The sequence below is a fragment of the Lemur catta genome, chromosome 7 (assembly GCF_020740605.2).
Source record: "Lemur catta isolate mLemCat1 chromosome 7, mLemCat1.pri, whole genome shotgun sequence".
Classification (NCBI taxonomy): Eukaryota; Metazoa; Chordata; class Mammalia; order Primates; family Lemuridae; genus Lemur; species Lemur catta.
The window spans coordinates 6,842,790-6,858,765 of record NC_059134.1 but is presented as its reverse complement, the minus strand read 5'-3'; the positions used below and the strand labels follow the sequence as shown (position 1 = coordinate 6,858,765).

At 38.0% G+C, this 15,976-nt stretch overlaps 1 protein-coding gene across 8 annotated transcripts in view; it reads right to left on the bottom strand.

Moving 5' to 3' along the window:
- Nucleotides 1-15,976, bottom strand: part of FAM118B (family with sequence similarity 118 member B) — a 45,159-nt gene that overhangs the window by 17,039 nt on the left and 12,144 nt on the right. For 4 of the 8 annotated variants that reach the window (XM_045557516.1, XM_045557517.1, XM_045557523.1 and 1 more), the window contains exons 1-3: nt 10,461-11,147; nt 6,326-6,418; nt 2,521-2,773 (exon numbers count right to left, since the gene is read on the bottom strand). In XM_045557516.1, the coding sequence (XP_045413472.1) occupies nt 2,521-2,773; nt 6,326-6,418; nt 10,461-10,468 (354 nt within the window). In that variant the 5' untranslated portion in view covers nt 10,469-11,147. Of the gene's footprint in view, nt 1-2,520; nt 2,774-6,325; nt 6,419-10,238; nt 10,411-10,460; nt 11,148-11,746; nt 11,813-12,320; nt 12,355-15,976 lie in introns of those variants that run through there. The other 4 variants (XM_045557521.1, XM_045557518.1, XM_045557520.1 and 1 more) reach the window with 4 other exon arrangements.

Sequence of the window (15,976 nt, the reverse complement as noted above, 5' to 3'; positions counted from 1 at the left end):
AACTTTTTGAAGAACTGCCAGACTATTTTACAAAGCAGATCCACCACCTGACATTCCCACCAAATATAAGGGCTCCGATTTCCCCGTATCCTCAACAATTGTTATTGTGTTCTCGACTCTAGCCATCGCAGTGGGTGTGAAATGGCCCCTTGTGGTTTTGATTTGCATTTTCCTAATGATTAATGATGTTGAACATTTTTTCCACGTGCTTATTGGCCACTTGTATATCTACCTTGAAGAAATATTTATTCAAATCCGTTGTTATTTTAAAGTTGGATTATTTGCCTTTTTATTAAGTCATAACAGTTCTTTACATATCCTGGATATTAAAGCCTGAACAGATATGTGATTCGCTAGTATTTTCTCTCATTCTAGGGGCTGTCTTTTCACTTTCTTGATCGAGTACTTTGAGACTAACAGTTTTTAACAGTTTATCTATTTTTTTCTTTTGTTTTTTGTGCTTTTGGTGTCATGTCTAAGAAACCACTGTCAGATCCAAGGTCATGAAATTTTAAACCTATATTTTCTTCTAAGAATTTTACAGTTTTAGTTCTGATATATAGGTCTTTGATCCATTTTGAGTTAATTTTTATATCTGATGTGGAGATCCCACGAGCTCTTTAAAACCCATTAATAATATACATGGTTCTAGGTTAATAAGAATTTATCCCAATTAAGGATAAGGAAATGAAAAGATGAAATACAAAGCTCCACTGTTCTACAATGAGTACTGAACCAATAGGAAGTTACTGTTAAATGCCTGTCTTTTATTAAATAGGTTAACTCTGTTGCCCAGGTTAGAATGCAGTGGCATCATCATAGCTCACTGCAACCTCAAATCTCTGGGCTTAAGCCAATCCTCCTGCCCCAGTGTCACGTGTAGCTGGGACTAAAGACATGCGCCACCATGCTCAACTAATTTTTAAAAAAATTTTGTGAGATGGGGTCTCACTACGTTGCTAAGGCTGGTTTTTTTTTTTTTTTTGGAGACAGAGTCTCGCTGTGTTGCCCGGGCTAGTGTGCCATGGCGTCAAGCTCACAGCAACCTCAAACTCCTTGGCTTAAGCAATCCTTCTGCCTCAGCCTCCTGATTAGCTGGGACTACAGGCATGCGCCACCATGCCCACCTAATTTTTTTTCTGTATATATTTTTAGCTGTCCAGATCATTTCTTTCTATTTTTAGTAGAGATGGAGTCTCACTCTTGCCCAGGCTGGTCTCGAACTCCTGAGCTCAAACGATCCACCCGCCTTGGCCTCTCAGAGTGCTAGGATTACAGGCGTGAGCCACCGTGCCTGGCCGAGACTGGTTTTGAACTCCAGGCCTCAAGCGATCCTCCCGCCTCTGCCTCTCAAACTGCTAAGATTACAGGTGTGAGCCACCATGCCTGGCCTAGACTAACTCTTTAATGACAGTTCTTTCTACAGCTTTAGGGTCTGGGGGGAAAATTATCACTGATAGCTGACTTTTTAAGTAGTAAGAGTTACATTTTTTTTTCAAGGTGCACCTGACATTAAAATTTAGAATATGTTTTGGCTACGCTATTATTTCTAAATATAGCTCAAGTGAATCCTGATTTTTTTAAGGTCAATCAAGTGAAGCAATAGGAGTGGAGAGGGAACAAAGAAATCTATAACTGGTTGTGATCAATTAGAATCTTGATTTTTAAAACATTTTTAAGACAAAGCAAGACAAGACAGCCTTTTATTCAACTGAGTTTGATAAAACAAGGCAAAATTCCTTATAAATATTTTGAGTTGTTGCCTGTAAAAATATTACAATATTAATATTAAAAACTGCTTTTTGGCCAGGCACAGTGGCTCACACCTGTAATCCTAACACTCTGGGAAGCCAAGGCGGGTGGATCATTTGAGCTCAGGAGTTCGAGACCAGCCTGACAAGAGCAAGACCCCATCTCTACTAAAAATAGAAAGAAATGATCTGGACAGCTAAAACTATAAATGTAGAAAAAATAAGCTGGGCATGGTGGCACATGCCTGTAGTCCCAGCTAATCAGGAGGCTGAGGCAGAAGGATTGCTCGAGCCCAGGAGTTGGAGGTTGCTGTGAGCTTGACGCCACGGCACTCCAGCCTGGGCAACAGAGTGAGACTCTGTCTCAAATAAATAAATAAATAAATAATTAAAAAAATTTAAAATAAAACTGCTTTTGCTTCATCCATAAAATGATAAAGACTATCCCCAATCTGAGGCTCCCTAAAAGCACAGATGCCACAGAACACAGCTTTTATAGTAGTGAGTATAGAAAAAGTAAATTCAAAACAGTGATAATGGGACAGTGGTCTCATTTTTGTACATATAAAGGACCTAACATCAACTCTCTCTCAGAGTGAAATGGGGTTAAGATAATAGGGTTTACAGTAGGATTCATAAATAGACATTCTGCAGAAGAGCCAGATGTTACGCGAATCTATGAGCTACAGATGAATATCCCTGTTACACTCAGCATGCTAGTCATGGTTTTAGAAACTTTCAAATGCACGGCACACAATAGGATACTCACAGGAGAGAGTTTCTGGATAAGGTCATGGGCAACGTGGACAAGGTTCTTGTCTTCATGGAGACACTTCTGGAATTTTTTGCTCTCCTCATCCTCTAGAAGATCAAAATCAATGGCAGCATCTAGTAAGGCCTGAATTAACCCCTTCCAGGATTTCAGGGCTGGAACCTGCGGTGCAACCGCAGCGCTGATGCCTGTTCCAATCACCAACACGAGCTCCCGAGGCTTCTTAGTTTTTAAGCTTGGAAGCAGCTTCCTGGAAAAAAAAAACAAAAACAAAAACAAAAAAAAACACAAGAGGATTGGAATATCCAATAGATATGAGGCACATGGAAAGACTGACTGACTAAAGTCATAGTTTTCAGCTATAATTTTATAGTTGCAAAGATGACAAATAACAGTTTTTGATACTTTTCCCAAAGCAGTTTAAACAAAAAGATCAGAATATTATAGTGTTTGCTGAAAAACAAAGTAATAAATCTACTTCAGGAATCCTAAAGATCAATCTTAAAATCAATGTTCTCCTTCTTAGTCCTCTCAACCTAAGAAATCCCACTAATATTAGGAAAGGGTCCAAATATATTACAGCTCAGCTGAGTTCTGCCACCTAAATTATATTTTAAACCAATGTTAAGTTTCAAAAGAACACGTTTGATTTGTATTCCAGAAAGAAAGGAAACAACCCCATACAAATTAAGTTCCTACTGTTGAGAAATGTAAAACAGGAGACGAAATAAAGTCAATAAAAAAATTTAACTCCGAAGTTAGAAACATTATTAAGCTAAAATTGAGTAGGAGGTAGTGAAATACAAGAACAAATCTGTCCTCAGTTTTGTTCTAGATATCTTCAGGCAAAAAAAAAAAAAAAAGTAGCGACATAATTCTAAAAACACAGGAGCCTCAAATACCTAAATAAACAAAGAAGTAACTATTCAATGGCATGACAAAAAGTGAAAAACGCTCCTTTTTTATAAGCACAGATTACTGTTCTGAGGCCCATATGTGAGATAGCATGGGTACAAATTTTTGTTTTTGTTTCCTCTCCTTCATTCTAAAAGACTATATTAAAAACCCCTGCTTAAAATATTCCTTCACTTTAATTTTTGCTGATGGCTTGATTTTTTTCCCCCAAGAAACTGCCTTTCCCAACCTTTTGTCCAAATAATAAAATGAAGAGAAAGAAGATCCACATTTTGGCAAAACTCAAGAGAGAAATAGTATTTTTAAGCCTTGGGAAACCTGGTTTTGGGGAAACAACCTCTAGAATTGCCTTCCCTATGCCCAGCTCCTGTATTTAGTCATTCGACAAATAATGAAAACACCTGTAAGTACCAGACACTATCGTAGGCACTAGAGATGTATCTATGAACAAAATGGCGTCCCTGATCATCTACTGGAAAAGACTGATAATAGATATCAGAAACAAATGATGAAAAATGAGTTTCAGTTCAGAGGGATTAAGACAGTGAAACATACACAAATATACATACACAAAAATACACAGAAAATTTCTATAAGGGTTCACAAGAACTGTAAATAGTGGTTAACTGGGGATTGGTAAGAATAACGGCTTTTACTTTTTACTTTATATTGTTGTACTAGTTTAATTTTTTACCACACACATATAGATTTGAGCTATAATTTTTCCTAATTAATACTTCCAGTTAAAAACAAAAAATTTAACAGTTGTGTTTTATTTCTGGTCCTTCCTAAAGCCACTAATAGTCATTTTTTTAAGAAGGCATACATGCATTAAAAAGTAGGGTAGGAAAAGATGACAGCAGACAACAGAGGTCAGAGGGCAAGAGAATTTTAAAAGTTGTAACATAAAAGCCGATTCCCTTTGTAGACCCTTGGGAATGTTCTGGGACATCTGAAGATGGAAGGGCAGGTGGGAGAAGTCTGCATTAGAAGCAGTTGAGAGTGCCAGGCTAGAGGCTTGCCTTTTAGAGAGGCTGAAGCAGAAGACTCTGTATTTGAGAACACTGTGTACAACTGGGGGATGGGGATTAGGAACAAGTCTGTATATGAAATGTAAGACTTCTCCCAACCCTCTTTCCTCAGGGGAAGCTACCCAGACACTAGGGGTCAACCTTTTATCTGCACTTCTGTTCCACATCCTGTTAGGAGATGGGAGGATTCCTCTTTGGGGAAAATGGCCAGTGTGAGAGAAAACACCCACAGATCCTGATAGGTAGGAGTGGCTCAGCTGTAGAGTCTGGCCCATGCTTGATGCCTGCAGGGAAGCGCATCAGTGACCAAACCCCTTATAGACACATAGATTCTCCAACTGGCTTTTTAGTGTTTTCTCCTAGATATAAGCAAGCAAACAAGGGTCACCTTACATTTGAGGAAAGCCCCCAACACAACAATTAAACCAAAACAAACTAGCAGTAGAAAAGAATTTGGAGGAAACGAGAGAATACAGGAAAAGAAAAGAAAAAGTTAAAACAATGATATCCTTGCATAGGTTACAAAATGCATCTATGAAATATGAACAGAGTGCTATAAAAATGGAAAAGGCAAACAAAAAGACTTTTTGGCAAAGTAAAAAAATGTACTGGAAAGTATCAAACAAATAACACAAGACAATTTCTCCAAAGTGAAGTTACTAGCAGCCAACGTGAGAGAACTACCCAGTGTCTAGATTCATAGATGCATCATTGTGAAAGTTCAGGTTACCAAGAATAAAACGACGACCCTTACAGGCTTCTAGTGCGAAAGGAAAAAGAGGTCACATGATACAAAGGACTGGGAATCAGAATAGAGTGGCTATTAGCAGAAAATAAGTGATACCTTCAAAAATTCTAAGAATTTTCTACCAAAAATTCTACACTCAGCCAAACTATCAAATAAATGTACATGTATGATAAAAACATTTTCAAATATCTCCCAAAATTTTTCTCCTATGGACCCTTACTAAGGAAGCTACACAAAGATATGCTTCAGCAAAACAAAGGAGCATACCAAAAAAGAAGACATGAGACACAGAAAACAGACGATCCAATATAGGAGAGATGTAAAGGGAATTCTCAGGATCATGGAAAAGGGAAATAGCAAGTATCAGCAATGCAGCAGGCCTGGAGAACAACTGTCCAGAGGGGACTAGAGTCCAGAAGCAGGAATCCATGAAACAAAGTGAACTAGAAAGTTACTAATGTGTGTTTCAATATATCTAAGAGAAATTTATTCTTCTGTCAGAGTGCCTGAGAATAAACTGAAAGGTATACAGAAAACAAAGCAAACAAAAACATTAGGCAATACTTAATAACAAAGAAACAATGGGCAACAAAGGAAATAAAAGCACAACACATTATTAGGCTCATCTATGAATACTATTTATACAGTCATAATACTGTAAATATTAAAAATCGACTGAACCAAACACTATAATATAAACACCCGGGGAGAACATGGGAGAGTGGAGCAGCAGCATGGGGGGAGGAGCCACCAGAGCAAACCTAATCCTTATGTTCCACAATAAATGAAACCAAAAAAGTACAAAGTAGCAGTACACATACGGTATTTAAAAATATGGATGTCAATATTAGAAGAAACATGAAAAAGTTGAAAGTGATTATCTCTGAAAAGGGGTAGGCCTTCAAGTACTGACTTTTAAAACTATGTACATGGATTTACCTTGATAAAAAATAAAAATTAAATCTAAAATAAAAATAATGTAATATCTTTTATGAAGGTCAACACTGATTAGAGAAAACAACTGAATTACAGGGTAAGTTCTTTATTTTTCTTTATCTCCCACTAACGGTAATTTACTCTGTTCCTCTGATTCCCTTCTCTTGTTTACCTGGGCTTTTTGGTGGGGGGTGCGCCATCACTGAAGAATCCAAAAATCTTGTCTATATCAGAGGGCTGGCTCCCTGTAGAAGCCATCCAGTTTCTAAAATAGATTAAACACCATGGACCACAATTAGATATGTGAAGTACACCATTCAAAATAATACATACATTAAACAGTTTTAATAATATGTATACCCTTCAAGGTATTTTGGAGGTATCCTCTGCTTAACAGAAATTAATTAATGAGCATTACAAACTTAAGGAATTAAATTAGTCTAACACCATCTTGCTTCTGTTCCTGAAGGCCTCCCCTGCAAAACAACAATGTCAACTCATGTTAATCACTGGCCATCACTCTGTGGAGCTTAAGAAATATCTGTTATTCTCCACATGAGATGGTTTGGAAAAGACTTAGGGGATAAAAATAACCCATGGATAAGTGTGTTAATATCCCCCAATTATCCATTTACTCTCAACTGAAGAAATCACTGGGTCAAGATAGAATAACCAATACTAATTTGCTGACTGACAGACATTTCCTGTTGCTTGACAACTATGTGCTCACAGTGGTGGGGCGTGTCTCTCTAAACATGCACTGGACTTTTAAATCAAGCCACTGTGATAAATAGTAAAGACATTATCAAGCAAATATGTATGAAAAATGGCCAATTATGTTCAGGTACTTGGATAACTAACAAAAGTAAAAGAATTACCATGATTATAATGAGAACTATAAAGAAGTTTTAACTGCTTAAAACTTTAGTAAATTTGCTACATCAAAGAACTGTTAATTTAAAAATAGCAGTAACATTGTAAACATACAGTATAGAAGACAATACATACTACCAGTTTTGGGTGTTTTAGTACGTTCCACTGTCACTATTTACAATTGAACTACTAATAATTATTGAAAGCCTACTGTTTTTTTTTTTTTTTTTTTTTTTTTTTTGAGACAGAGTCTCACTCTGTTGCCTGGGTTAGAGTGCCGTGGCATCAGCCTAGCTCACAGCAACCTCAAACTCCTGGGCTCAGGCAATCCTTCTGCCTCAGCCTCCCGAGTAGCTGGGACTACAGGCATGCATCACCATGCCCGGCTAATTTTTTCTATGTATTTTTAGTTGTCCAGATAATTTCTCTCTATTTTTAGTAGAGATGGGGTGGTGCTCTTGCTCAGGCTGGTCTCGAACTCCTGACCTCAAGCAACGCACCCGCCTCGGCCTCCCAGCATGCTAGGATTACAGGCGTGAGCCACCACACCCGACCAAAAGTATATATTCTTAAAAATAAAGTCAATTAATTTTTTTTAAAAAAAGTATGTTTCCAGGCTCTAATCCAAAATTACAAAACCAGAATTCCCAGGGGATTGTTACAATATGTCAAATAGGGAAGACCTAAATAAAATGCAAGCTTTATTTTTCCAGAAAAATATTTTGTTAAAATGTAGGATGCACACGAGGCACACCATTATGCCATCCTCCTCTCCTTTAAATGTATGCATTATAGTCTAATAGCTTCCCAGTTTACTAATAACAATAGCCAGGTTTTAACCATCCTTAAAATATTTTTATGAAGTTTTAATTTATGTGAAGTCATTTCCTAGTCTCAAGTCTATGCTCTACATTGTAGAACTAGTGATATCAATAGAAGAGTGGTAACTTCTACCACATATAGGACAACCCATCAGTTTGGGGATATTTTTTAAAAGTACACAAACAAAACCTTACATGTTTATGCTCTTTCCTTAAATATAGTTCTGTAAACCCATCATCTAACCAAATAACTCTCAAGTATAAACACTGTGTACTGAGAGAGATGAAAGTAAAATGTAGAGGGAAGTTAATGTTTTGAAGACAGACATCTTCAGAATTCAATGCTGAATTTGGCTACTAAACCACAGTTTTATTTAATAAATTCTCTTATGGTTCTTATTATATGCCATGCACTATTTATAAATATTAACTCATTTAATCCCTATAACCTTAAGAGGCATTATTATTGCCCTATTTTACAGGTGAGAAAACTGAAGGCACAAAAATACTGGGTATTTGGTAGTACCAGAACTCACACCATGGCAATTCTGCCTCCCAAGTCCATTCTCTTAACTACACTATTACTAAGTAAAAATATTCTCTGGCCGGGCGCGGTGGCTCACGCCTGTAATCCTAGCACTCTGGGAGGCCGAGGCGGGTTGATCGCTCGAGGTCAGGAGTTCGAGACCAGCCTGAGTGAGACCCCGTCTCTACTAAAAATAGAAAGAAATTATCTGGCCAACTAAAAATATATATAGCAAAAAAATTAGCCGGGCATGGTGGCACATGCCTGTAGTCCCAGCTACTCGGGAGGCTGAGGCAGTAGGATCGCTTAAGCCCAGGAGTGTGAGGTTGCTGTGAGCTAGGCTGATGCCACGGCACTCACTCTAGCCTGGGCAACAAAGTGAGACTCTGTCCCAAAAAAAAAAAAAAAAAAAAAAATATTCTCCAAGTACAGGTTGAACAACCCAAATCCAAAATCCGAAACTTTTTGAGCACAGACATGACACTCAAGGGAAATGCTCATTGGAATATCTCAGATTTTGGATTTCTGGATTAGGGATGTTCAAATGGTAAATATAATCCAAATATTCCAAAATAAAAAAACCCTGAAATCGAAATCATTTTAGATAAGGAATTTTCAAACTTTTCTAGCTTTTCAGCATTTTTTTTTAACGTGAAGTCTAAACTATCAACAAAGGAAGAGCCTACATTCTATTTAATAGAAAGCAGATTTACCTGAAATAATTCTGTGTAACCCTTAATAGCTTCTTCATAACCAGGTGCTCCACAGATGCAATCCTGGCAGTCAACTAAATTCAGAAGCTGGATAAAACTACTTTCTCTGGTGACAAGCACTGTTTGTTGTATACTTCTCATCACCACTAATCTACCAGAACCCTGGCTCAGTCCTATCATGTTCTCCTGGAAAATATGTAAGATCATTTTTGCTAGATTATATTTCTGACAGACGGTCAATTCTTGCTATCTACACCTGAATACTAAGCTTTCTGGCTTCTGTTTCTTTACAGAGTCAACAGTTCTGAAGGTCCATTCCATCTAGTATAATTTTTTTTTTTTTTTTTTGAGGTAGAGTCCCGCTCTGTCACCCTGGCTTAGAGTGCTGTGGTGTCAGCCTAGCTCACAGCAACCTCAAACTCCTAGGCTTAAGCGATCCTCCTGCCTCAGCCTCCTGAGTAGCTGGGACTACAGGCATGCGTCACCATGCCCGGCTAATTTTTTCTATATATTTTAGTTGTCCAGCTAATTTCTTTCTATTTTTAGTAGAGACGGGGTCTTGCTCTTGCTCAGGCTACTTTCAAACTCCTGACCTCGAGCGATCCTCCTGCCTCGACCTTCCACAGTGCTGGGATTATAGGCATGAGCCACCATGCCTGGCCCATCTACTATAATTTTAAAAAATTAAATGTAGCCAGTAGCTTCTGACTAGAATGTTTAGGATCCTCTTATTTAGGAACTGAATGAGAAGTACTTTATGCCCACATTACATTTGATCACATACTCATCTTGTTTTCTAACAGAATAACATCTTTTCTTCAGTCTAAAGGATGCCTCACATGATAAAATCCCACATGGACTCCCCAATGGCACATAAACATAACCATATTTTATTTCTTCTGGAGTACTGTCTTTAGAAAAAAAATTCATTTTAGTATTTACTCAAAACAATGTGCAGTTATTACCAAAGAGCTTCAAAGCTAACCATGAAAATCTAAATCAGAATTCCTAACATGCATCAACATGCGTCAACTCGTTCACACACTGATTTCTTTACATGATCACTATTTTGAGTTTTCATTTTAGCAGGACTTGCTATGTATAGCAAAAGTGGAAATTGTTTTTCTGCCACAAGAAAACAAAGGCAATTACCTGTGGCAGTGTCTTCATTACTCCAATTACTGCTAAGCCACTGAGAAATCCTTCAAGGCCAACAGAGTACAGCAAAATAAATTCATACACTTGGTAAAAGCTGAGAAAAGTAACAGCAACCTCATAACAAAATTTTTAAGGCTGGTGTCTTCATATGAGATAGAACACTTATACTTTGGACTGGTTATCTGAATGAAATTAAGTTTGTACATAGCATAGGACCTGTGCATTTGAAAACATCAAAGAATCCCAGCAGCTCTTGGTCTAATAGTATCTTGGTGCTAGCAAAGACAGCCAACTCTGGCCCTTCTCTCCATTTAAGAATCAGAGCGAGGTCTCTCCCCTGGCTTTCCTCATTCTGAGCTGTGTCTCTCCTGTGCTTCCAGTACATAATCTGCAGCTCAAAACAAGGGGCAAGACAGATAGAACTCAGAATAATACACTTGCGGGGTATATTAGCAGAGGGAACAAACCAAACAAAAGAAAAATTCTGATTTTTTAACACATTTTTGCCTGGAAATAAAAGATCTACCAATTGAGCACTTGAGAAAGTAGTATATTTCTTACTTTAAAAGGATCAGTTTTATTTATAGCTAAGCTTCCCCCCCCCATTTAAAAAAAATAAAGCAGTGACTAGAATAAAGTAATGGCTTATTTCTCTAGCATAAACATAGAAAATGGTTAACTTCATGTCATTTTTTTAAGGGAAAAAGATAGTCATCATCTGACTTGAGAAGAAACGAAATCCCTCTAATTGTGGCTTTTGGACTAATTCCAACACATCTGGCTCTCAGCAACTGTGGGAGGAGGGAGGAAGGAAAGGACACCCAGGATAAGGTGTACAAAAGAGCACTCAACAAGCTTGTCGACAATGAACAAATTAAATACCCTGCTTGGGTAGCTGATGAATTCAGTTCCACAGTGTAGATTGTAGCCTTTCCTAACAGTATGTAAAGCAAAGTTGCCATTTTCCAATGCACAGAGAAATTACACCTACCTGTGCCTGGATGAGCTCTCTGTGTGCCCCAGTCTCCAAGTATTTCTACTCCCTACGGCTTAGTCGGTTCCTACTTTTATACCTAAGTGTGCCTGACACCCTCTACCTTCTGTCAAATAAGATCTGCATCACTCATTTCCTGAAAATTTGCTTTAACATAGTCACTGATAAAATGCCAGACCGATGCCATTTATCCTTGCCATTTTACCAGCAAACAATGACCCATACCTGAACAATGTGAGAACGGCCTCATCAGAGACAGGGTTTCTGAAAGACCTTAAGGATTGAGAGATATAACCCCAAATTCTAGAATGACCTTTAACTTAAGTCCCCAAATAAACCATACTGGTATTACAGGCTCAAGACCTCAGATGTTTTTATGAGTTATTTTAAATTATAAACTCAAAGTAACACACCATGTATAGGGAACAAAACTGTTTCCAGAAGGAATAATGGAACACTCAAAATCTGATTTGAATTAGAAGTTGGTGACTGGAAGTGATGATTTTACCATGCAAAGAATGACAACTTCTTTGTCACTGCTTTTCCTCCTGTGAAGCTTCTGAGAAGGTACAGCCTAAAAACAATGAAAATGTTGCTAAGGAAGGACACTTTAAAAATATTAAATTTAATAAAAATATCTTCCACGTATGGCATTTCATTAAAAATGAAATTAAATAAATCTTTAAGGGCAAGATTTTATGTTTTAGTGAGTCCTTAAAAATTAAATTCCACTACTAAAATAATGTGAGTTACACATGGGGATACTCTCACTGCTTACTTTTCATGCCAACAAAGTACACATGATATGCTAAGTACAAACGAGACTCCTCCAAGTCTGGGGGATCCCACAAGATGCCATCATTAATTATAGAGGATATCTCTATGAGTTAAAGTTTCTCAAGTCTTAATGAAGGGAAGACTTTTCTGTCATAATAAAAATGAAAACATAACAGCTGGGCATGGTGGCTCATGCCTGTAATCCCAGCACTCTGGGAGGCTGAGGCAGGAGCTCAAGACCAGCCTGAGGAAGACCCTGTCTCTACTAAAAATAGAAAAAATTAGCAGGGCATGGTGGTGCTCACCTGTAGTCCCAGCTACTCAGGAGGTGGAGGTACGAACTCCCTTGAGCCCAGGATTTCAAGGTTCCAGGGAGCTATGATCACACCACTGCACTCCAGCCTGGGTGACAGAGTAAGTGAATCCCTGACTCAATAAAAAAAAAAAAAATTGAGTAAGTGTACATCTCACCTAATTTTCACCCCTTTTCACTTCCCTGAGGATTTCTCATTTAACAAGTACTGAAAATAAAAAAAAAAATCAAAAGCAATAAAAATGTTAAAAATAAAAAACAAATACTATTTTGACAAAATGAAGCTGAGAAAAGTTTATGATTAAAACCCCTCAAGTGTAGCTTAATGTCCACAATGATTAAGTGAATTCACTGGTTACACCAGGTGAAACATCTTGGAGATTCTCACATTGTGGGCACAGAACCCAAAACCTATTAATAGCAAAATCAAGGACATAAGTGTAAGAAAAATACAAAGTAGATCTATTTCACAATTAGTCTTAGAATTAACTAAAAGGAAAATCAATCAAATGTTCTACAACACTGATATAAAGAAAAAAATTACTCAAGTCCAATTTATTCATCATTACAAAATTACTTTTGAGTTCATGTTCAAGTACACAATATTTTAAACAGATATAATGGATAAAAAATAATAAAACACTTATCATAGGTTCTTCGTTATATTTAAAACCCAGTTATCAGACTACTCAATGAAGAGGTATTTAAGAATAAGCCTGTTTTGAGTGCATTCAACTTCTCTTTTAATTTTATCATTCAACAGCTATTAAATTTAAGTCCACTAAATGTTAGGCTCTTGACCTTCCCACTGAGAATGGCAACAGAACTGGAGGCCCAAAGAGGTTGTCCCATTTTCTTTTAACAAAAAAGAGAGTAGACGACTAGATTTGGGGGTGATTTACATGCAGTCTCCTTAAGGAAGGAGAGAAAAGGCCTGTTGAATTTCTCATGGTACTTTCTAACTTGCACTTACATGAACTCACACCATTTTCCTTTTTTACTGGGAGAAGAAAGTAGAATATACACCTCAGAAAGCCAAAGACCTGTGCTTCTGGATATTTTCTTTAGTAATCTTACTCCAGCTTCAACCTTATGGGAAACTAAGCTTGAAACGATGAACAGCAACTTAAAGAATACGATTCAAATATAAAACAACCATGACAAATTGGAAAGGGAATCAATCAGAAGTTTAAGAAGGATACTCTACTTATAAAAAATGAAATGAAATTCAGAAACAACATGAGAAAAGAGAAAAGACTAGCTATGGGCAGTATGGCTGGAATAGCTTTAGCAACTCACAGGACAAACTGAGCTTGGCTCTTTAGAGTACCGTGCCATGTGAAACGAAGAAGATGCTAGCTATCTATACCCATGGCATACATCTGATAGGCACACAACTCCAGCAATATTCTATTTATTGGTCATTGATCAGGACCTTATGAAAGTAGTGTGTCCAATTTAAGGAATACATGGAAAATGTCACTGAGTCAAGGAACAGAAAATGTGGCTCGCCCGCCAAATAAAAAATTTGAAAGGATTTGGTGCTTAGCTTGACAGAAACAAGGGACCTGATAGAAACCTCCTTTAAAGAGCAGCCCCCCCAACCCCCGTCTCTACCCTACCACTGCCTCGCTCAGAGACAAGTGCACTTGGCACCTTTACCACCTTCTGCTGCAAAGCAGAGTCTTTTGGCTTCTGACCTGGAGATCTATAAACTGGAATGGTAGTTTTTTAAAACCTTAGTTTTTACTAAATGCTAGGCCTATAAGCATTTCTTATTCACAGAAAAAGAGATCTTTGTTCAGCTGCCCTATGAACCAATTTTAAGAAGCTTTTGCATTATTTTGGAATTACCTAACACGAGACCTGGGTCTGGGTGTTTACAGATTACTATCTACAGAACATTCGTGGGACGGAAGTTCTCTGCCTAAGTATTCATTTGTTTTGGCTTATGAACTTTTTGAAATTGACTGAGGAGCAATTCCTAGAAAGCCGAGACATTCCTTCTGTCCCTCCTTTCAGCCACACTGGCCTCTAGACTCTTCCTCAAACGGGGCAGGTACACTCGTAGTCTTAGGGGCTTTCTTTGTAGCGATTGTTCCTTCTGCCTGGAACACTCTTTGTCCGTGTATCTGTACAGGTTTTTGTGCCTTTGCTCAAATCATACCTTCTTAATGATGCTACCCTGATCATCCTACTTAAAACTGCATTCCCTCATGCAACTATTCTACTTTTTATTTCATAGCACATATCACCCTCTAACATACCAATTATACTCATTAGTAGTATAATGACTATATTAATTACGTCTCTCATCTACCTCTTCCACTAGAATGTGAGCTCCCCAAAGACAGGGATCTTCTGCCTATTTAGTTCACAGATGTATCCCAAGATTGCAGAACAGTGCCTGGCACATGGTAGGTATTCAGATATTTATTTAATGAACTAAATCAAATGAAAGAACACCCTGTCACTGCTTTTAATACTGCAAGGACAACAAAAAGCCATTTTAGTTTTTAAATGGGACAAATAGGAAAATTGTGTACACGAGTAAATCAACATTCAGACTGTCCTTTTTCAGATATGTCAATGGTCGTAACAGTGAGTGAAGGTAATCTGATTCTAGCAAGCAAATGAAGGATTTCAGACTTAAGGTTTCAACACCATTGTCTCACACTGGAACATTTTATATATAAATCACTTTATTTTTATATTATAACTCAAGTTTCTTTTTTTTTTTTTTTTTTGAGACAGAGTCTCGCTTTGTTGCCCAGGCTAGAGTGAGTGCCATGGCGTCAGCCTAGCTCACAGCAACCTCAAACTCCTGGGCTTAAGCGATCCTACTGCCTCAGCCTCCCGAGTAGCTGGAACTACAGGCATGCGCCACCATGCCCGGCTAATTTTTTCTATATATATTTTAGTTGGCCAGATAATTTCTTTCTATTTTTAGTAGAGACGGGGTCTCGCTCTTGCTCAGGCTGATCTCGAACTCCTGAGCTCAAACGATCCGCCCGCCTCGGTCTCCCAGAGTGCTGGGATTACAGGCGTGAGCCACAGCGCCCGGCCATAATTCAAGTTTCTGATATCTAAGATGAAAACAGATTTTGAAGGATAGATTCTTAAGGGAAGAACTCTTTCTGGCAAATGATTCAAGGACATCAGTATTTAGAGTTAAGAAATCAGTTTCTCTTATTTTTTATTACTATTAATATATATTTTAGAGACACAGCTTTACTCTGTTGCCCAGGCTGGAGCACAGTGGTGTTATCATAGCTCACTGCAGCCTCAAACTTCTGGGCTCAAGCAATCCTCCCACCTTAGCCTCCTTAGTAGCTGGGAATATAGGCATGCACGAGCAAGCATGGCTAATCTTTCTATTTTTTGTAGAGACAGGGTCTCCCTATGTTGCCCAGGCTGGTCTTGAACTCCTGGCCAAGTGATCCTCCTGCCCTAGCCTCCCAATGTGCTGGGATTACAGGCATGAGCCACTGTGCCTGGCCAGTTTCTCTTATTTTGTGTATTAAATCTATCCAATGAACTTTACAATCAGAGCAAAAGAAAAGCTTATGTAGCAGTAAAAGAGATTTAAAAACACAAATTGGGTTAAGTCATGGTTTAAAACCATTCCATGGCTTCTCACTGTGTTTA